This window comes from Eleutherodactylus coqui, chromosome 1 (assembly GCF_035609145.1).
Source record: "Eleutherodactylus coqui strain aEleCoq1 chromosome 1, aEleCoq1.hap1, whole genome shotgun sequence".
NCBI lineage: Eukaryota > Metazoa > Chordata > Amphibia > Anura > Eleutherodactylidae > Eleutherodactylus > Eleutherodactylus coqui.
This window is the reverse complement of record NC_089837.1, coordinates 537,911,672-537,932,862: the sequence shown is the minus strand read 5'-3', so window position 1 is coordinate 537,932,862 and position 21,191 is coordinate 537,911,672. Positions and strand designations below refer to the sequence as shown.

Below are 21,191 nucleotides of genomic sequence, written 5' to 3'. Positions count from 1 at the left end.
ACAGACATACATACAGACACCTATACACACACACAGACTCATAAACACGCAAACAGAGACAGACAGACAGACACACATATACACACAGACAGAAACAGAGACACACATGGATAGACAGACAGACATTTACAGACAGATATGGACAAACAGACGGACAGACAGTCACAGACAGATACACAGAAACACACAGGCAGAGAGACACAGATAGACAAACCCAGACTGACAAACAGACAACCAGACTGACAAAGACAGACACACACAGATAGATAGAAACACACACAAACCACAGACAGACACACACACATACACACAGATAAATATATACAGACAAAGAAAACACACAGACGCATATACACACACAGACACCTATACATAGACAGACAGACACACTTACATACACAGACAGAAACACACACAGATGGACAGACACACACAGACAGATACAGACACATACATACATTGACAGAGAGAAACAGACAAACCCAGACAGACAGACATACACACAGACACGCATATACACACACAGACAGACACAAATACCCAGACAGACAGACACACAGACAGAGTGAGACAGGCAGATGCAGACAAACAGACACATACAGGCAGACACACAAAGACAGTAGAAGCAGAAAGCAAAAATGGCAAGAGAACGCAAAATAAATTTACTATCAGAGGTATACATACCTATAATCAATACTATAACCACATTAAATAATGCAAGGTTCTTGGTATATATTTTGATCAAATTACATTGGCCCATGTACCAACGTCCAGGTGACCAAGCTCAGATGGGTCCTAACTAGAGATGAGCGAGCACCAAAATGCTCGGGTGCTCGTTACTCGAGTCAAACTTCCCGCGATGCTCGACGGTTCGTTTCGAGTAACGAACCCCATTGAAGTCAATGGGCGGCTCAAGCATTTTTGTATATCGCCGATGCTCGCTAAGGTTTTCATTTGTGAAAATCTGGGAAATTTAAGAAAGTGATGGGACCGACACAGAAACGGATAGGGCAGGCGAGGGGCTACATGTTGGTCTGCATCTCAAGGTCCCAGGTCCCACTATTAAGCCACAATAGCGGCAAGAGTGCCCCCCCCAACAATTTTTACTTCTGACAAACCCTCATTAGCAAGGCATACCTTAGCTAAGCACCACACTACCTCCAACAAAGCGCAAGCACTGCCTGCGGGACACTCCACTGCCACTTCTCCTGGGTTACATGGTGCCCAACCCCCCCGCACGACCCAGTGTCCACAGCGCACACCAAAGTGTCCCTGCGCAGCCTTCAGCTGCCCTCATGCCACACGCTGGCCTCATAGCCACACCACCCTCATGTCTATTTATAAGTGTGTCTGCTATGAGGAGGAACTGCAGGCACACACTGCAGAGGGTTGGCAGGGCCAGGCAGTGACCCTCTTTAAAAGGGGCGGGGCGATAGCCCACAATGTTGTACAGAAGCAATGAGAACTCCAATCCTGTGCCACCTCCGTCAGGAGCTGCAAACGTGGGCATAGCAATGGGGAATCCATGTGCCACACAGTATTCATTCTGTCAAGGTGTCGCATAGCTCAATCCACACTGCAAGGGGAAAGCCGTCAGCGCTCTGCCCCCTACCCAAGTCAGTCAGTGCCTTTGTGCCAGACAGGTTAAACACCACGATGGGAACTAAGTGGGAACCAACAGCATAGGTGGGTCCTAGGAAGCCCAAGACATGAACAAAAAATTGATCTGAGCGGCCAAACATGGCAGACTTGCACCGCGCCCACTGCATAGGCCTCGGCCCCCAGCTTCAACAATCCTAGGCAGGAAGTGGACTTTCACTGCACCCAGGACATAGGCCTCTGCACAAACCCTCAGCAATAGCGTGCCTACAGCGGACTCCAATGCTAGCGTAGCTGTGCACGTCTCATTTGCGCTGTATTGCTCCTGTAGTTTGTCCCAATGCAGTGCCCCGGATAGTGGAGCTAATGTCAGATTAAATACAGCTGGGCTTCGGCCCACACTGCATGCCCCAGTCAGACCGGGGTTCTTTATAAGTAGACACAGGCAGGTACAACTCCGTGTGGACCGACAGCATGGGTGGGTCCCAGGAAGCCACCGGCGTTACATAAATAAATCCCATTGCATTGCCCAGCTGTTACGATCGTATGGGCAGGCAAAGCACGGGACCCACACGATCGTGACCAAAGGGGACGCACACGGGTATCACCAGGGTCACATGGGACTCACACCGGTTTCAGGCAACTGACCCTGTGCTACAAGGGAGGATGACAGTGGCCCTACCTAAGCGGGGACATTGCCCCAATAAGGGCAGCCCAGCGGTCTTCGGATCTGGGCCCTAGCTGATCCTAGGAGCCACGCACCAGAACAGGATGCATTCACATGCCACATGACAGACCCAGAATACACTGCATACAACATGCAACCACTAGTAACAGATAGGAAGCTGAATATAAATACCAGGTATTAGTTGACATGTCGTACAAGATGTTGAAAGCTAGCAGGCCACTTCACGGCTCCTGGTTATACTGCTAGTCCCTACACTAACCAGGAGTCCAGCAGAACCGGACACCGTTCACACCGCACGCTGCAACAGGACATTACATAGATTGCCGGTCACACAGCAAACTAACACAAAACAGAATGACAGAATTTAAACGTACAAACGGACATGAACCAGATCACACTGCAAACCTCACCAGACAAGCATTCATGACTGCTCACCTGAGGGGCCATACAGACTGACCAGGGCTGGGTTTATATGTGAGCACAGATCCAGGGGATTGGCTAGCAGAAAGTTCAACACCCAGCCAGCTCAATCATTAACCCTGAGAGTGCTGTGCTGCTGGAATCACAATAGTACAACATGTCTCAGCAGCACACGTAACACCAGCACAGCTGAGGTAACGTCAGATTAAATGCAGGTGGGCTTCGGCCCACACTGCATGCCCCAGTCTGACCGGTGTTTTTAATACATAGACACAGGCAGATACAAATCCCTAATGTGAAGTCCGTGTGGACCCAAAGCATGGGTGGCTCTCTGGAACCCACCGGCGGTACATAAATTTATCCCATTGCAGTGCCCTGCTCAGCAGAGCTAACGTCACATACAATACAGGTGTGCTTCGGCCCACAGTGCATGCCCCAGTCAGACTGGTAATATGTACCTTAACAGTAACCGCGTTGATGGGAATGTGGTGGCGACTGCAGACCTAGTAGCTTGGTTTTATTTAGTTGGTTTTCGGAATGTGGCCAGGATTAAGTGGGCCATGGGGGGGGGGGCTCTCTTGTTGTGTCGTTAAAGGTGAAATTCTTGGACTGCCACCAGACGGACCAATGCAAAGGTATTTGCCAAGAATGTTTTCATTATTGGAGGAGGAGGGGGATGTTTTTGAGGCACTACGTGCCCTCTCCACGTGTCCGTGGTTATATGGACCTTAACAGTAACCGCGTTGGTGGGAAATGGCCTCGCCACCATCATGTCTTTGGGAAGCCTCCGTTTCCACACCCCAGTGACATAGCATTAGCAGCGGTATAGGCAGAGCCCAGAATTAGTAACATTTCAGCGGTAGCATTAGGGACAGACCCCAGTAACATATCACTAGCAGCAGTATAGGGGGAGCACATTTTTAGTTCCATTTCAGTAATAGTAGCACTCAAGACAGTCCCCAGTAACAATTCCAAAGCAGCAGTATAGGGGGAGCACAGTCTTAGTTCCATTTCAGTAATAGTAGCACTCAAGACAGGCCCCAGTAACAATTCCGAAGCAGCAGTATAGGGGGAGCACAGTCTTAGTTCCATTTCAGTAATAGTAGCAGTCTAGACAGACCCCAGTAACAATTCCAAAGCAGCAGTATAGGGGGAGCACAGTCTTAGTTCCATTTCAGTAATAGTAGCACTCAAGACAGGCCCCAGTAACAATTCCGAAGCAGCAGTATAGGGGGAGCACAGTCTTAGTTCCATTTCAGTAATAGTAGCAGTCTAGACAGACCCCAGTAACAATTCCGAAGCAGCAGTATAGGGGGAGCACAGTATTAGTTCCATTTCAGTAGTAGTAGCAGTCAAGACAGGCCACAGTAACATTCCCCTTGCAGCAGTTTAGGGAGATAACAGTCTCTTTTTTACATTTCAGTAGTTGCAGTATAGACAAGGCCCCAGTTACATTTATGTAGCAAAAGTGTAGGCCAACCCCACACACCTTGCAGTACCATGAGTGCAGGCGAAGCCCATAAAAATTACTAGGATTACACTGTAGGTGAGGGCCCAAATAAATTGGTGTACCAACAGTACTAATGTACCTCAGAAAAATTGCCCATGCCCAACCAAGAGGGCAGGTGAAACTTGTTAATCACTTAGCTTACTGTGGCTTAATTTGTAACTAGGCCTGGAGGCAGCCCAGTTAAAATAAAAATTGGTTCAGGTGCAAATTTCAACGCTTTAATGAGAATTGAAACGTATAAACATTGTTTACAAAAGTCATATGACTGAGCCTTGTGGGCCAAAGAAAAATTGCCCGTTCGGCGTGATTACGTGAGGTTTCAGGAGGAGGAGGATGAATATAATACACAGATTGATGAAGCTAAAAGGTCCCCGTTTTTTATGGTGATAGAGAACGATGCTTCCATCCGCGGGTGCAGCCTACGTATTGTTTAGGTACCGCTGCTGTCCGCTGGTGGAGAAGAGAAGTCTGGGCGAATCCAGGCTTTGTTCATCCTTTCAGCGTGTATAGCCGGAGGAGGAGGAGGATCCTGAAAGTGATCTTCCTAGTGAGGACAGCCATGTGTTGCATTGGTACCCTCAGCAGTGGGCCCTGCTGTCTCTTCCCCCTCCTCCTCATGCTCCTCCCCCTCCTCCTCCAAAACGCGCTGAGATAGACATGAGGGTGCTCTGACTATCCAGCGACATACTGTCTTCCCCCGCAAAGTGTCTGCCTTTATGCTTTGCAGGGAACTTCTCAAGAGGCATAGCAGAGGAATGGTGACGCTAATGATTGCAGCATCGCCGCTCACCATCTGGGTAGACTCCTCAAAGTTTCCAAGGACCTGGCAGATGTCTGCCAACCAGGCCCACTCTTCTGTAAAGAATTGAGGAGGCTGACTCCCACTACGCCGCCTATGTTGGAGTTGGTATTCCACTATAGCTCTACGCTGCTCATAGAGCCTGGCCAACATGTGGAGCGTAGAGTTCCACCTTGTGGGCACGTCGCACAGCAGTCGGTGCACTGGTAGATTAAACCAATGTTGCAGGGTCCGCAGGGTGGCAGCGTCCTTGGTGGACTTGCGGAAATGTGCGCTGACCCGGCGCACCTTTCCGAGCAGGTCTGACAAGCGTGGGTAGCTTTTCAGAAACCGCTGAACCACCAAATTAAAGACGTGGGCCAGGCATGGCACGTGCGTGAGGCTGCCGAGCTGCAGAGCCGCCACCAGGTTACGGCCGTTGTCACACACGACCATGCCCGGTTGGAGGCTCAGCAGCGAAAGCCAGCGGTTGGTCTGCTCTGTCAGACCCTGCAGCAGTTCGTGGGCCGTGTGCCTCTTCTCTCCTAAGCTGAGTAGTTTCAGCACGGCCTGCTGACGCTTGCCCACCGCTGTACTGCCACGCCGCGTGACACCGACTGCTGGCGTCGTGCTGCTGCTGCTGACACATCTTGATTGCAAGACAGAGGTTGCGTAGGAGGAGGAGCAGGGATACCAGCACCGATCTGGGGCCCGCAATTCTGGGGGTGGGTAGGACGTGAGCGGTCCCAGGCTCTGACTCTGTCCCAGCCTCCACTAAATTCACCCAATGTGCCGTCAGGGAGATGTAGTGGCCCTGCCCGCCTGTGCTTGTCCACGTGTCCGTAGTTAAGTGGACCTTGGCAGTAACCGCGTTGGTGAGGGCGCGTACAATGTTGCGGGAGACGTGGTTGTGCAGGGCTGGGACGGCACATCGGGAAAAGTAGTGGCGACTGGGAACAGAGTAGCGCGGGGCCGCCGCCGCCATCATGTTTTTGAAAGCCTCCGTTTCCACAAGCCTATACGGCAGCATCTCCAGGCTGATCAATTTGGCTATGTGCACGTTTAACGCTTGAGCGTGCGGGTGTGTGGCGGCATACTTGCGCTTGCGCTCAAACAGTTGCGCTAGCGACGGCTGGACGCTGCGCTGAAAGACATTGCTGGATGGGGCCGAGGACAGCGGAGGTGAGGGTGTGGGTGCAGGCCGGGAGACGGTCGTGCCTGTGTCCTGAGAGGGGGGTTGGATCTCAGTGGCAGGTTGGGGCACACGGGTGAGGCAGTGGTGCAAACCGGAGGCGGTGAACGGCCTTCGTCCCACCTGATAGACAACTGTGTCTCATCGTCATCATCCTCCTCACCCACTGAAAGCTCTTGAGAAGTCCCCAGCCTCATCCCCCGGACCCTGGGAACTTTCCAAAGGTTGGGCATCGGTCACGACAAACTCCTCAGGTGGGAGAGGAACGATTGCTGCCCAATCTGGGCAGGGGCCCGAGAACAGTTCCTGGGAGTCTGCCTGCTCCTCAGAATGTGTCATTTTCATGGAGTGAGGAGGCTGGGAGGAAGGAGGAGCAGCAGCCAGAGGATTCAGAGTTGCAGCTGTGGACGGCGGAGAAGACTGGGTGGTCGATAGATTGCTGGATGCCCTTTCTGTCATCCACGACAGGACCTGCTCACACTGCTCAGTTTCTAATAAAGGTCTACCGCGTGGACCCATTAATTGTGAGATGAATCTGGGGACGCCAGAAACGTGCCTCTCTCCTAATCCCGCAGCAGTCGGCTGCGATACACCTGGACCAGGAGCTCGGCCTGTGCCCACACCCTGACTTGGGCCTCCGCATCCTCGCCCCTGTCCTCTAGGCCTACCCCTACCCCTCAGCATGGTGTATTACGAGTAGAGCAGAAACAGAACGCTGTAATTAAATGTGCCGCTTATTGGCCTGTGGTTGGAGGCTGACTTTGCTTACGAAGCACACAGCAGAGCCAGGAAACAATTATGCGCAAGCCTGTAGTGAGACCTAGGTGCGTATGACTGAGCTACTGGAATTCACAGCGCAGAACCAGTCAAGTGGCCAAAGGCCAGTGGCAGACCTTAAGTATTTAGCTTCAATTGTTTAAAATGGTGAGGTGAAAAACCAGACAGACACCGTATGCAGCGTATATATGTATACTGTTTCCCTCTGGCGGGATGACGGCGATCATGTAACGGACACAGCAGAGCCAGGATCAATTATGCGCAAGCCTGCTGTAACGCTTAGCTGGGTATTAATTAGCGACTACTACCCCCAGCAGACACGCAGTAAACTGAAGACGGTCACAGGCAGCCCAAATATAGTATTTTTCCCCAATTTTTTTGAAAAAGCCCACTGCCTATATAGCCAGTATACCTCTTTCCCTGTACCACTGTCCCTGCCTCACCAGTACTGCCCCTATACTCTGTAAAATGACTGCAGACTGAGGCCGCTATGGTCTGCACGCCCGATATATTAAAAAAAAAAAAAATTGTGCAACACTACTAAAAGCAGCCTCAACAGTACTGCACACGGTCAGATGTGGCCCTAAGAAGGACCGTTGGGGTTCTTGAAGACTAAAATAACACCTAACACTCTCCCTATAGCAGCTACAGCAAGACAGCACTTTCCCTGATCTCTCTCAGCGTGCATCTGTGGCGAGCCGCGGGAGGGGCCGATTTATATACTCGGGTGACACCTGATCTCCCCAGCCACTCACTGCAGGGGGGTGGGATAGGGCTGGAACGTCACAGGAGGAAGTTGTAATGCCTTCCCTGTGTTTCTATTGGCCAGAAAAGCGCGCAAATTTCTCAGGGAAGGAAATGTAATGGAGTCGAGCACCGCGTGGTGCTCATCTCGAGTAACGAGCATCTCGAACACCCTAATTCTCGAACGAGCACGCTCGCTCATCTCTAGTCCTAATGCTAATACCAGGTGGTAAATCTCAACCTGAGCGAGCATTGCCTTTAGCGAGTATCTCCCCCGCTCGAGACTGCAGGTTCGGGTGCCGGCAGCGGGCACGGAGCTGCGGGGAGGAACGGAGGGAAGATCTCTCTCTCCCTCCCCCCCCCCCCCCCCCCCGCTCCCTCCTGCTGACAGCCGCTACTCACCGCTCCCCCGCGCTGGCACCCGAACCTTCTGTCTCGAGCGGGGGAGATGCTCGCTAAAGGCAATGCTCGAGCAATTGCCTTTAGCGAGTATACTCGCTCATCTCTAGTTAGGACCCATCTGAGAGCGCGGTCACCTGGGCATTGGTAGATGGGCCAATGTAATTTGATCAAATTATATACGAAGAACTTTGCATTATTTAATGTGGTTAGAGTATTGATTATAGATATGTGTACCTCTGATACTAAATTTATTTTGCGTGCTGTTGTCATTTTTGGTTTCTGCATGGTCACAGAACAGGAGACCCCACGGACACGATGATAATGGTGGATCATACCTGTACATAGCCTTGTGTGCCGCAGCGTGCTAAGGCAGCAGATATGCAGTCCTAAGCTGTCTCTCATGAACAGAAGGTTGCAAGTTCAATCCCTGCCTGGTTCAGGTAGCCGACTCAGCCTTCCATCCTTCCGAGGGCGGTAAAATGAGTACCCAGCTTGGTGGGAGGTATTAAATAAATTACCTGAAAGCGCTGCAGAATACGTTGGTGCTTTACAAGTAACAAGATTTATTTATTTTTATTTTTACTGGTATGAGAAGGCTCAAAGGCAGAATTGGAGAGTTTTCTGCAAGAACTAAACATTAATACTTATAATTTGAAGTTCATCACCTTCCAACATCGGTAGGTTCATAAAAGAGTATTTAGACCTGCAAATTAGAGTAGTTACAGATAGATGTGTAACACATATTACAGTTGTTACTTGCCTAGTAGTGAGAATGTAATTTATGTAACTGAGTGTCCATGCAAGAAACAATATATAAGAAGGACTTCTAGATTTTTGGAAAAAAGGGTTGCAGAGCATATTTATAATATTAGGGCGTTTGATAATCCCAGTTTTTTTTACACCATTTTAAAGATCACCATTAAAGGGAATTAAGGTTTTTAGCTATCCATGCTCCATATGGAGGGGAATTTGTAGACAAAATGTTGAGAATGGGTTTAGAAGATATGAGTTTGAATCTCAGGCCCCAAAGGTACTTAAAGGAGATGTCCCGAGGCAGCAAGTGGGGTTATACACTTCTGTATGGCCATAATAATGCACTTTGTAATGTACATTGTGCATTAATTATGAGCCATACAGAAGTTATAAGAAGTTTTATACTTACCTGCTCCGTTGCTAGCGTCCTCGTCTCCATGGTGCCGACTAATTTTTGGCCTCCGATGGCCAAATTAGCCGCGCTTGCGCAGTCCGGGTCTTCAGCTTTCTTCTATGGAGCCGCTCGTGCCAGAGAGGGGCTCCGTGTAGCTCCGCCCCGTCACGTGCCGATTCCAGCCAATCAGGAGGCTGGAATCGGCAGTGGACCGCACAGAAGAGCTGCGGTCCACGAAGGTAGAAGATCCCGGCGGCCATCTTCAGCGGTAAGTATTGAAGTCACCGGACCGCCGGGATTCAGGTAAGCGCTGTGCGGGTGGTTTTTTTAACCCCTGCATCGGGGTTGTCTCGCGCCGAACGGGGGGGGGGGTTAAAAAAAAAAAAACCCGTTTCGGCGCGGGACATCTCCTTTAAAGAGTACTCGCATTTTCTGCTTCATAGATTATAAGTGCTTTGTGGGGCCATCTTCAGCTGCCGGAAGAAGCCGAAAATAACTGACAGAGCAAGAGCGTTCTGAAGGGAAAAATACTACTATTTTTCAATATTCATTTAGAAATATTTGTTTTTTATGAGTTTTCTTTTTCAGGCTGATTTTTTTTATTATTATTACTTTTTTTCCAATTATGTCAAGGAGTTAGATATGTTTATTTGCAGTATATGTGCGCATATGTTTACATATTTGACATGCATATTTCCTCATAGTTTAGCTCTGACTAAACTTGTATATAGCATCTAAAAACACTATCTGCTCCTTACATGAACTCCAACCCCCAATCGTTCTTATTTAAAAGGTCTAAGAATTCCTTTAACCCTTTCCAATCCACTGTCTGACGACATTCTGATTGAAGGCTGTACACAGCTCCATTGTCAGAAGACGTCCGGCAGGGTATTCTTACTGTATATTACTGGCCGCTCTGTTGTCCGGGGGCCTCTCCAGCATGTCCCATACCGCAGTACTGGCTCTAACCAGCAGACGGCGACATTGTATAATGGCAGAAAGCGAAAGCCCCCTAGGAAACTCTGAATCCAAAATTGGATTGCAAAGGGTTAACGCTACATGTGAACCTTCACAAATATTTAAAATGTTCTCTATATATCTAATATGAAATTACTGACTTTGAAAACCACAATGTATAAGTTAGGTAGCTGGAGGCAAAGCTGGTACCAATTGCAGTCTCTCTAGTTTGTAGATAAAAATCATTCCCATAGTTAAAGTAATTATTTGTTAGTATTCTGTGAATAGCTTTAATCTTCTGCTGACTGTTAGGCATCCGTGGATCCAGAAACAGGTTTTTATAAGGCGTATTAGTATACAGTGAGCTTACATGTATATTTCTATAAAGTTTTCACAAGATTTCTATGCCAATTCCTGAGCCTGAGGCATCCTGGTATTCACCCTTTAACCCCACCAATGAGGATGTGGACTTGGCTACTCCGTTAAACAGATACATTTGGTTACATACAAACTCCAACTATCAGCATCCTTGAGGATATCTAATCCTTCCACATGTCTCGTCTTAAAACTCTCATTTAAAATCACTTCTTAAAGCGGTTGTTGTTTTTTGCTGTACCTACCGAACAGAAAAAGAATTTGAAGCAAAATACATTCTCGCTGTCAAGGAAGTGAGAGGAAAATTGTTTTATTTGGTGGAATGGAAGAGTATGGGGGGAATTCTCGAAAAGAATTCCTAGGAACCTTTTCAAAAACAGGGAAGCATTGTTCTTTTCAGATCAAAAAGGAGGCTTATGGGGGCACTGTTACAATCTGCGTCAGGGACCACTGTTTCGAGCCCTCCGGTGGCTGCGACATGCAGACTTCTCTTCTCCTTCACAAACGCCAAGCTTCAATATCTGCTTTAGCTATGAATCTGATCTGGAGGGCAAGCGCTTGGCTGCATTCTTATAGAGCCAGTGTGCACTTCACTAATACCCCCCCCCCCCCCCCCCCATCAATAGCGTGTTACCCATGGATAACTTCTGTCTGCTGCCTTTCTTGACCTCTGGCCTGCCCATCCGTACTGAAGCTGTTCTCCATGACCCGATCTTTGGCATTATTCCATTGCTGAAATGCTCCATCTACCTCAACCCAGACTGTCTGACTGTATTCACACTGTCTGATACTGTACCTAGGCTTAAAGTAGTGTCAGCTTCCAGAATACTGAAACCACTTCCTTAGTAACATTCTGGGGACCCCACTGCGAAGCCTACTTCCCAACTGGTGGGATTAAAGGGTGGGAAGGGTTACAACAATTGTCTCCTCTGGATTTGGCTCAAAACCAAACTAATCCGTGACCAATCTACATCTGCTGATCCTGATAATATCTTATTCTTCTAGGAAGCCTCCAATCCTGGCTTCATGTAGATGTGTCACATACCACCTAACATTGTACAGATAAGTACCCCTTTGTAGCACTAGGATTCCTTAATGGCAGCACCCCCTGCAGGATTATGCAGAAATTGTTTAGAATGTTTGAAGCATTGCTTTGGCCTCCAAATTGGAGGCTTATAGGTCTGACAGATCTTGTGCGGACACCACGGGACACTTCAGGGCTCTTGTGGAAGCTGGGCCTCACAGGTCGGAACTGTTTAATCAGTTGACGCCTGTTGCCTAATAGGTCCATGCATCTTACTGCAAAGGAGCATGGGGGTTCTCCATCTCTTTAAAGGAGCTGTCCACTAACTGGACCAAACCACTTCAGTAGGGCAGGCTGAACTGAAATATACTTACTCCTCCATGGCTACTGGATCCAGTGCTGTATCCCCGCTGTTGTCTCAGAGATTGTTGGGACCGATGTGAGCTCCTTGATGCCAGGAGCACGGGAACATGACTCATTGGCTGGAGTAGTCACCTGATTCCCTGTGACATCATCTCTCATAACAATCACTGGGACGCAGCGCAGCTGCAGAACTGGATCCTGGTAGCCACAAAGGGCCAAGTATATTTCAGTTTATTATTTTAGTATAACCTGCTATATGGCTCATGTATCTATCACTGTACCCCTCCACAGATGGATTCAGGAGGAGAAACCCACCAGAGAGATGTCCCCATCCTTCGTATTTCCAGGACTGTCCAGAGGAAGATGTCCCGGAGAACCAGCAGGTAGATGGTGCTGAGGTCTTACCAGAATCTGACCATAAAACGATGGAACCAAAGAACATGTTACATCCTTCTTCTCTGTTTAGGGTGATAATTTGATGGAGATTAAGGTTGAGGTTAAAGATGAAGCAGAAGAGCCGGATAGAAGGGCTGATCAGCAGTGTAAGGAGGGGAGACGGTCATTGGGGTCACCTAGATGCTCCCATCATCTGTTCACCACATGCTTATATCTATTACATTACTGCGTGTCTCTACAGATGGACTTATGGAAAGAAACCCACCAGAGAGATGTCCCAGCTGTCTGTATTCCCAGGGCTGTCCAGAGGAAGATGTCCTGGAGACCCAGCAGGTAGATGGTGCTGAGCCCTGTAGTACGGCTATGTAGGGGTGGGGAGCCCTTTGGTCCCACAGTCATAGACTTTGGCAGTCTCTTGGGTGATTTGTTAGACTTTCCGTCTCTCCACCATATTGTACTTAATTGTTCCATATGACACATCAGGGTGAAGATGTGACGGATATTAAAGTGGAGGTAGAAGAAGAGAGGATGAGGGTTGATCACCCGTGGAAGAGTGAAGTGGAGGAGGAAGTTCCTACAGGTATGCAATTATTAACTTGATGGTTTCTTAACCCCCTTATTCACCATTAGAGATGAGCGAGCACACTCGTCTGAGCTTGATGCTCGTTTGAGTATTAGGGTACTCGAGACGAACACCACGCGGTACTCGAGTCAATTGCATTTCCTTCCCCGCGTGCTTAGCGCCATTTTCTAGCCAATAAACATGCGGTGAAGGCATTACCACTTCCTGCTGTGACGTGCCAGGGTAAGGGTCTAGGAAGTGGACGCGGGCGAAGTGAATCACAGCCGGCTGCTGAGGGATTAGGAGAGAGCAAGTTTCTGGCCTCCCCAGCTTCATATGACATTTTGTGGGTCCGTGTGGTAGACCTTTATTACAAACAGAGCAGTGCGAGCGGGTCCTGACGTGAATGGCAGAAAATGCGTCCAGCAATGTATCGACCACCCCGTCTCCTACGCAGTCCACTACTCTCAGCCTAGGGACTGCAACCCTGAATCCTCTGGCTGCTCCTGCTTCCTCCTAGCCTCCTCAGTTTAATGAAAATGACATATTCTGAGCAGGCAGACTCCCAGGAACTGTTTTCAGGTCCCTGCACTGTGTGGGAAAAAACTGTTCCTCTCTCACCTGAGGAGTTTGTCGTGACCAATGCCCAACCTTTGGAAAGTTCCCAGAGTCCGGGTGATGAGGCTGGGAACTTCCGGCAACTGTCTCAAGAGCTTATAGTAAGGGCAGTAAGTCCGAGGGAGGAGCGCACAGAGGATTTGGAGGAAGAGTTGCTGGACGATCGGGTGACTGACCTCGCCTGGTTTGCTAAGGCTACTGAGGACAGGGCAGCAGCAGTACAGGTTGGAAGAGGCAGTGGAGTGGCCAGGGGTAGAGGCAGGGCCAGAGCGAAGAATCCCCCAACTGTTTCCCAAAGCACCCCCTTGTGGCAAGCGTCTGTGTCACACCAAGATCAGCCGGGGAGCCATCACTACCAGCCTGACCACCACCAGCATGCGCAGGCATATGATAGCCAAGCACCCCACAAGGTGGGACGAAGGCCATTCACCGCCTCCGGGTCACACCACTGTCTTTTCCCCCTGTGCCTCAACCTGGCACACAGATCCAATCCCCCTCCCAGGACGCTGGCACAAGCGTCTCCCACCCTTACCCACACCCTCACCTCCACCGTCCTCCATTCCATCCAGCAATGTCTCTCAGCACAGCGTTCAGCTGTCGCTGACACAAACGTTGGAGCGAAAGCGGAAATACACCGTCTCCCACCCGCATGCACAAGCTTTAAACGTGCACATTGCCAAATTAATCTACCTGGAGATGCTGCAGTACAGGCTTGTGGAAACGGAGGCCTTCAAAAACATGATGGTGGCGGCGGTCCCACGCTGCTCGGTCCCCAGTTGTCACTATTTTTCCCGATGTGCCTTCCCAGCCCTACACCAGCACGTCTCCCGCAACATTATACGTGCCCTCACCAATGCGGTTACGGGGAAGGTCCACTTCACCACGGACACGTGGACAAGTACTGGCGGGCAGGACCACTATATCTCCCTGACAGCACATTGGGTGAACTTGGCGGAGGTTGGGACCGAGTCAAAGCCTGGGACCGCTCACGTCCTACCCACCCCCAGAATTGCGGGCCCCAGCTCGGTGCTGGTATCTGCGGCGGTGTATGCTTCCTCCACTAAACCACCGTCCTCCTCCTCTTCCTCCTCCTACGCAACCTCTGTCTCGCAATCAAGATGTGTCAGCAGCAGCACGTCGCCAGCAGTCGGTGTCACGCGGCGTGGCAGCACAGTGGTTGGCAAGCGTCAGCAAGCCATGCTGAAACTAATCAGCTTAGGTGACAAGAGGCACACGGCCCCTGAGCTGTTGCACGGTATGACAGAGCAGACCGACCTCTGGCTTTCGCCGCTGAGCCTCCAACCGGGCATAGTCGTGTGTGACAACGGCCGTAACCTGGTGGCAGCTCGGCAGCCTCACACACGTGCGATGCCTGGCCCACGTCTTTAATCTTGTGGTTCAGCGGTTTCTGAAAAACTACCCCCACTTGTCTGACCCGCTCGGAAAGGTGCGCCACGTCTGCGCACATTTTCGCAAGTCCACCAAGGACGCTGCCACCCTGAGGACCCTGCAACGTCTGTTTCAGCTGCCAGAGCACCGACTGCTGTGCGACGTGCCCACACGCTGGAATTCTACGGTGCACATATTGGCCAGGCTGTACGAGCAGCGTAGAGCAATAGTGGAATACCAGCTGCAACATGGGTGGCAGAGGGGTAGTCAGCCTGCGCAATTCTTTCATGAGGAGTGGGCATGGATGACGGATATCTGCCAGGTTCTTGGAAACTTTGAGAAGTCTACCCAGATGGTGAGCGGCGATGCGGCCCTAATTAGCATTACCATCCTACTACTGTGCCTGCTGAGAAGTTCGCTGCTAAGCATAAAGGCCGATGCTTTGTGGTTGGAACAGGAGACGGGGGATGACAGTATGTCGCTTGCTAGCCCACCCCCATGTCTATATCTCAGTGCGTTTTGGAGGAGGGGGAGGAGGAGGGGGAAGAGACAGCTGGCCACACTACAGAGGGTACCTATGCTGCTTGCCTCTCATCTGTTCGGCGTGTATGGGCTGAAGAGGCGGTAGATCCTGAAAGTCATCCTCCTAGTGAGGACAGCTATGCGTTGCGTACTGATACCCTGGCACACATGGCTGACTTCATGTTAGGCTGCCTTTCCTGTGACCCTTGCGTTAGATGCATACTGGGTGTACACCCTTCTAGACCCACGGTATAAGGAGAACTTTTCCACTCTCATTCCCGAAGAGGAAAGGGGTATGAGAGTGATGCAATACCACAGGACCCTGGTGGAAAAAGTGATGCAAAACTTCCCATCTGACAGCGCTAGTGGCAGAAGACGCAGTTCCGAGGGCCAACTAGCAGGGGAGGCGCTGGGATCGGGCAGCATGTCCAGAGCATGCAGGGCCTTTGCCAGCTTTATGGCTCCCCAGCAAGACTGTGTCACCACTCCCCAGTCAAGGCTGAGTCGGAGGAAGCACTGTAAAAAGATGGTGAGGGAGAACGTAGCCGATCGTACCACTATCCTCCATGATGCCTCTGCTCCATACAACTTTTGGGTGTCAAAGCTGGACACGTGGCATGAACTTGTGCTGTACACCCTGGAAGTGCTGGCCTGCCCTGCCGCTAGTGTCTTGTCAGAGAGGGTGTTTAGTGCAGCTGGGGAAATCATCACAGATAAGCGTACCCGCCTGTCAACTGCCAGTGCCGACATGCTTACACTCATAAAGATGAACAAAGGCTGGATTTCCCCAGACTTTTCTTCTCCACCAACGGAAAGCAGCGGAACCTAATGATTCTTTTCACTGCAACAGGAGAAAAATGCATCCTCTATCACCACAAAAAAAGGGGGAATTAGCTTCGTCAATCACTCTCGAATATTATTACTCCTACTCCTCCTCCTAAAACAGCATGTCATCACGCTGAACTGCCAATTTTTCTGTGGCCCAAAAGGCCCTGTTTAAAAGGTTTTTTTTTCAACTTTTCAAAGTTTCAAAAGTATTTATACTTTAACAGAAACCTATTTTTTTTCACAGGGCTGTCTCCAGGCTCTGTTACAAATTAAGCAACAGCGAGCTGTATCTTTAAAAAATGTTTATGGGTTTCACCTGCCCTCGCGGTTGAGCAATTTTTCAGGGGTACACTTGTACTCTTGGTACACCAATTTTTCAGGCCCTTGCTTATACTATTATCTAACTATTTTTTCCGTCCTTCGCCTACAGTCTTGGTAACCAAATTTTTTCAGGTGTTTGCCTACGCTCTTGCTACAGAAATATTACAGGGGTCCGCCTGTACACTTGGTACTGAAAGGTTTGAGGGGTTCACAGAAATGTTACACGGGTTAGCCTATACTCTTGCTACAGAAATGTTACTGGGGTCTGCCTATACTCTTGCTACAGAAATGTTACAGGGGTCCTGATCCCAAATGTACGATTTCCACCAAGCCTGGACCTGGTCCATTTTCAGTAGTGAAAAATTAATGAAGTAACTAGCCTCTACCACCTGATAGAGAATTTCCGCCTGCTGACTTTGGCCCAATTCAAAGCTAGGTTTAATCCCTCTCCCTCCGAAAACTACCGGGTTAATCAAGTTTTTCATTTTATGAGCTCACTCCAGCTAGCTCGGGTTCTCCCGGATATAACCATCTTTGAGAGATTATGCTTACGAGACCCTATGAAAAAGGGCATTTCTGGTTTATAGTATCCTGAATGACCCGACAGGAGATGGCAAACTACCTTATATGGAAAAATGGGAGAAAGACCTGGATATTAATATGTCAATAGAAAGATGGGCCATTGTTGCGAAACAATATCTAAAGGCAGTCACCAGGCAACTTTAATGGAAACCTCCTCAAAAATTTTGCATCGGACCCATTTAGTACCGGCAAGACTACATAAAATTTATCCAACCTCTTCACCCTTGTGTTTTAGTGGGTGTGCAGAAGAAGGATCCCAATTACACATTTGGCGGACCTGCCCGGTAGTGGCTAGGCTCTGGTCACAAGTACACAGGTTACTACACAGACTATTTATAGGCACACTTCAAAAATCCCCCTCAGTGTTTCTCCTAGGTGACCGCCAACCAGGAGTTAGATATTGAGCACATAGATTAATTCAAATCATTTGTATGGCAGCTAGAATTCATATTGTGGCCAGATGGAAACAACAGAACCTATCCTTCCAGGATGTGATGAATAGAATTTCGCAGATTGCATTATATGAGAGATTGCATGCCATAGGGTCAGACTCGCTAGAAAGCTTCGGGAAAGTTTGGGGACCTTGGATAAAACTGGTAAACATTCCGGGATTCCGACATATTCTCCAATCGACCTAAATTATTAGAGTACCCTAATTATGATAAAGATACGTCGAGTGAAGTAAACCAATCAGTTTTACGAGAAAATGTTTTATAACATAAGACGACAATGTGTGAATCTGGTTAAATTTTTATTGTTATAAGTGATAAAGTTAAATACAGTGAATATTCAAATCCCTGGATAAAATAAATAAAACCTGAAACTAATAAGAAGGCGATCACAAGAGAATAACTATTTCTGAACTATATGTACAGGTGTTTTGTTACCATATTGAATGCAAATTCAAATGTTGTGCCCCCTGCGAGGGGATCCATGCTGTAAAAAAAAGATATACGTATCACTAAATGCTTCTTTAATAAAAGTTATTTGAAACTAAATGTTACAGGGGTCCGTCTATACTCTTGCTACATAAATGTTACAGGGGTCTGCCTATACTTTTGCTACAGAAATGTTACAGGGGTCCGCCTATACTTTTGCTACAGAAATGTTACAGGGGTCCGCCTATACACTTGCTACTGAAAGGTTTGAGGGGTTCACCTCTTGCAACAGAAAAGTTTCAGTGGTCTGCCTATACTGTGGGTGCACAAAGGTTTCCCATTGTGGTGTTCAGCTGCCTGACACATACACAGACTGAAGTGTGTGGGGACACATGGATTTCCCGTAGCTATTTAACTCACGGCACCTTGGGTCACACAAGGTGGAGGCTGGGACCGAGCCTGACCCAGGGCCCGCTAACGTACTTCCCACACAGAGTATTGTGGGTCCTACTTCGGTCATGGTTTCTCGGACTTATTATGCCACCTCTTCCTCCTGCTTGGGGTCTGGGGTACAGTGGTGGGCAACATGTATTTTCTGCCGTGTTACCACAGTTATCTGAGACAGTGGTTTGGGCCAAACAAAAGGAGTGTTACTGCATTAATGTGATGTTCACACCTGCACTAGCATCCGAGTCTGCTTGAGGCCCACGATTACTGAGGGTTTGGGCAGAGGCCAAGGTCCTGGGGAGGAAGAGTCAACTGTTCCAGGTTGGCCTGCGGAACTTTTGTGGTTCATCCAGTCTTTGGAGTGATGAAAGCAATCGTAACTGATTTAAAGGGACGTTCACAGCTGTACTAGCATCCGAGTCCGCTTTAGGGTGTGAGCTGAGGTCCTTGGCGGGGTGAAACTGCCTTGTTTGGGTTCTCTGATTTCTTTATATGTAATACCGTCTTTGAGTTTCATGGGCTCACCTATGCTGTGGGTGCACAAATACTTCCCATTGCGTTGTTTTACCTGTCTGGCAGAAATACACTGACTGACTTGGCTAGGGAGCAGATGGCTTTTCCATTGCGGTGTTTTACCTATCTGGCACAAATACACTGAGTGACTAGGGCCGATGTGTGGACTGAGGTCCTGGGCAGGGTGAAACTCTGCCATCTTTGGGCACTCTCTTTTCTTCCAGTTTAATTTTGTCCCTGGGTTAGAGGGGCTCGCGTATACTGTGGGTGCACAAAGGCTTCCCCATTGCATTAAGCTATATGATACATACAAAGAATGAATTGGGCAGAAATGTGGGCCGAGGCAGAGTTGCTTGGCGGGGTGAAACTCTGCAATGTTTGGGCATTCTGATTTCTTCATCTGTAATACTTTCCTTGGGTTCCAGGGGCTCGCCTATGCTGTGGGTGCACAAAGACCCATTGCGTTGTCTTACCTCTCTGGCACAAATACACTGAATGACTAGGGCAGAAATGTGGGCCGAGGCCCTTGGCGGGGTGAAACTCTGCCATGTTTGGGCACTCTGTTTTCCTCATGTGTAATACCATCTTTTAGTTTGTTGGGCTCGCCTATGCTGTGGGTGCACAAAGACTTCCCATTGCATTGTTTTACCTGTCTGGCACAAATACACTGACTGACTAGGGCAGAAATGTGGGCCGGGGCCGAGGCCTTTGGCGGGGTGAAACTCTGCCGTGTTTGGCACTCTGATTTCCTCATGTGTTATACCATCTTTGTGCACCGACGGCTTAGGCGAGCCCAAGGAACTCAAAGACTTCCCATTGCGGTGTTCAGCTATCTGATGCCTACACAGAATGAATTGTGTGGGGACACATGGATTTCCCATTGCTATGTAACTCGCGGCACCTTGGGTCACACAAGGTGGAGGCTGGGACTGAGCCTGACCCAGGGCCCGCTCACGTGCTTCCCACACAGAGTATTGCTGCATTGTGGAGATGTGTAGAAGTGCTGGCACCTGAGTCCCCTTTATGCCCACGTTTGCGGCTCCTGACAATTTTGTGACGGAGGTGGTACGGGATTGGAATGATGATCGTACGTCAGTTTATCATCAATTCTCAACAGCATTGTGGGCTATCGCCCGCACTTTGACCCATTCCCGCTGCAGGGCGTAAGTTTACGTCCTGGGAGCGGGGTACTTCCCGCAACAGGGCGTAAACTTACGTCCTGGAGATAGCGCGGGATCACATATGATCCAGCGCTGTCCCGCAGCGGGAGCCGGCTGTCAGTCACAGCCGGCGTCTCGCTGCAACAGCGGGGGGACATCGGAGATGCGCCCGCCACTGTTAACCCCTTCCCTGCCGCGATCTAAGTAGATCGCGGCAGGGAAAGAGTTCACAGAGGGAGTGCGGCTCCCTCTGTGTCTCCGGCCGGAACTCGCGATGTCATCGCGAGAGCCCGGCCTGTCACCATGGCAACAGGACGCCAGACACTGGCGTCCTGTATTGCCTATGCCTGAGATCGCTGTATGAGCGATAAGGCATGGGAGAGCAGTAGCTCTGCCATGCTTTATGACAGCGATCATCAAGGCAGTGGTTAAAGTCCCTCAGAGGGACACAAACAGTGTAAAAAAAAGAAAGATTTAAAAAATGAATTAAAAAAATGTAAAAAAAAAGAGAGTAAAAAAACAATTTTTTATGCTTTTTCTCAGATTAGCATAAAAAAAGTTAAAAAAAAATAAAACCCCACATATTTGGTATTGTCGCGTCCGTAACGATGCGTACAATAAGTTGCACATGCTTTTGACTGTGCACGGAAAAAACGCTTAAAAAAAAGCTAAAAAACTGAGGCAAAATGCTCATTTTTAGCATTTTGCCTCACTAAAAACGCAATAAAAGTGATCAAAAAAGCCGTATGTACGCCAAAATGGTACCAATAAAATCCACAGCTCGTCTCGCAAAAAATAAGCCCTCATAGAGCTCTGTACATCAAAAAATAAAAAAGTTACGGGACTTTGAATGCAGCAATTTAGAATAGAAAAAAGATTTCCAAAAAAAAGGGTTTTTATTGCAGAAAAGTGGGAAAACCTAAAAAAAATGTTAGAATTTTGGTATCGTTGTAACCGTACTGGTCTGTAGAAAAAATGGAAAGTCTCATTTATGCTGCA

At 48.9% G+C, this 21,191-nt stretch overlaps 1 protein-coding gene across 1 annotated transcript in view; it reads left to right on the top strand.

The window, feature by feature from the left end:
• LOC136592449 (zinc finger protein 773-like) overlaps positions 1-21,191 on the top strand; it is a 107,929-nt gene that overhangs the window by 65,649 nt on the left and 21,089 nt on the right. Inside the window, exons 5-8 of the mRNA XM_066588601.1 lie at positions 12,268-12,359; positions 12,443-12,518; positions 12,614-12,705; positions 12,856-12,952. Of these exons, the coding sequence (XP_066444698.1) occupies positions 12,268-12,359; positions 12,443-12,518; positions 12,614-12,705; positions 12,856-12,952 (357 nt within the window). The remainder of the gene's footprint in view (positions 1-12,267; positions 12,360-12,442; positions 12,519-12,613; positions 12,706-12,855; positions 12,953-21,191) is intronic.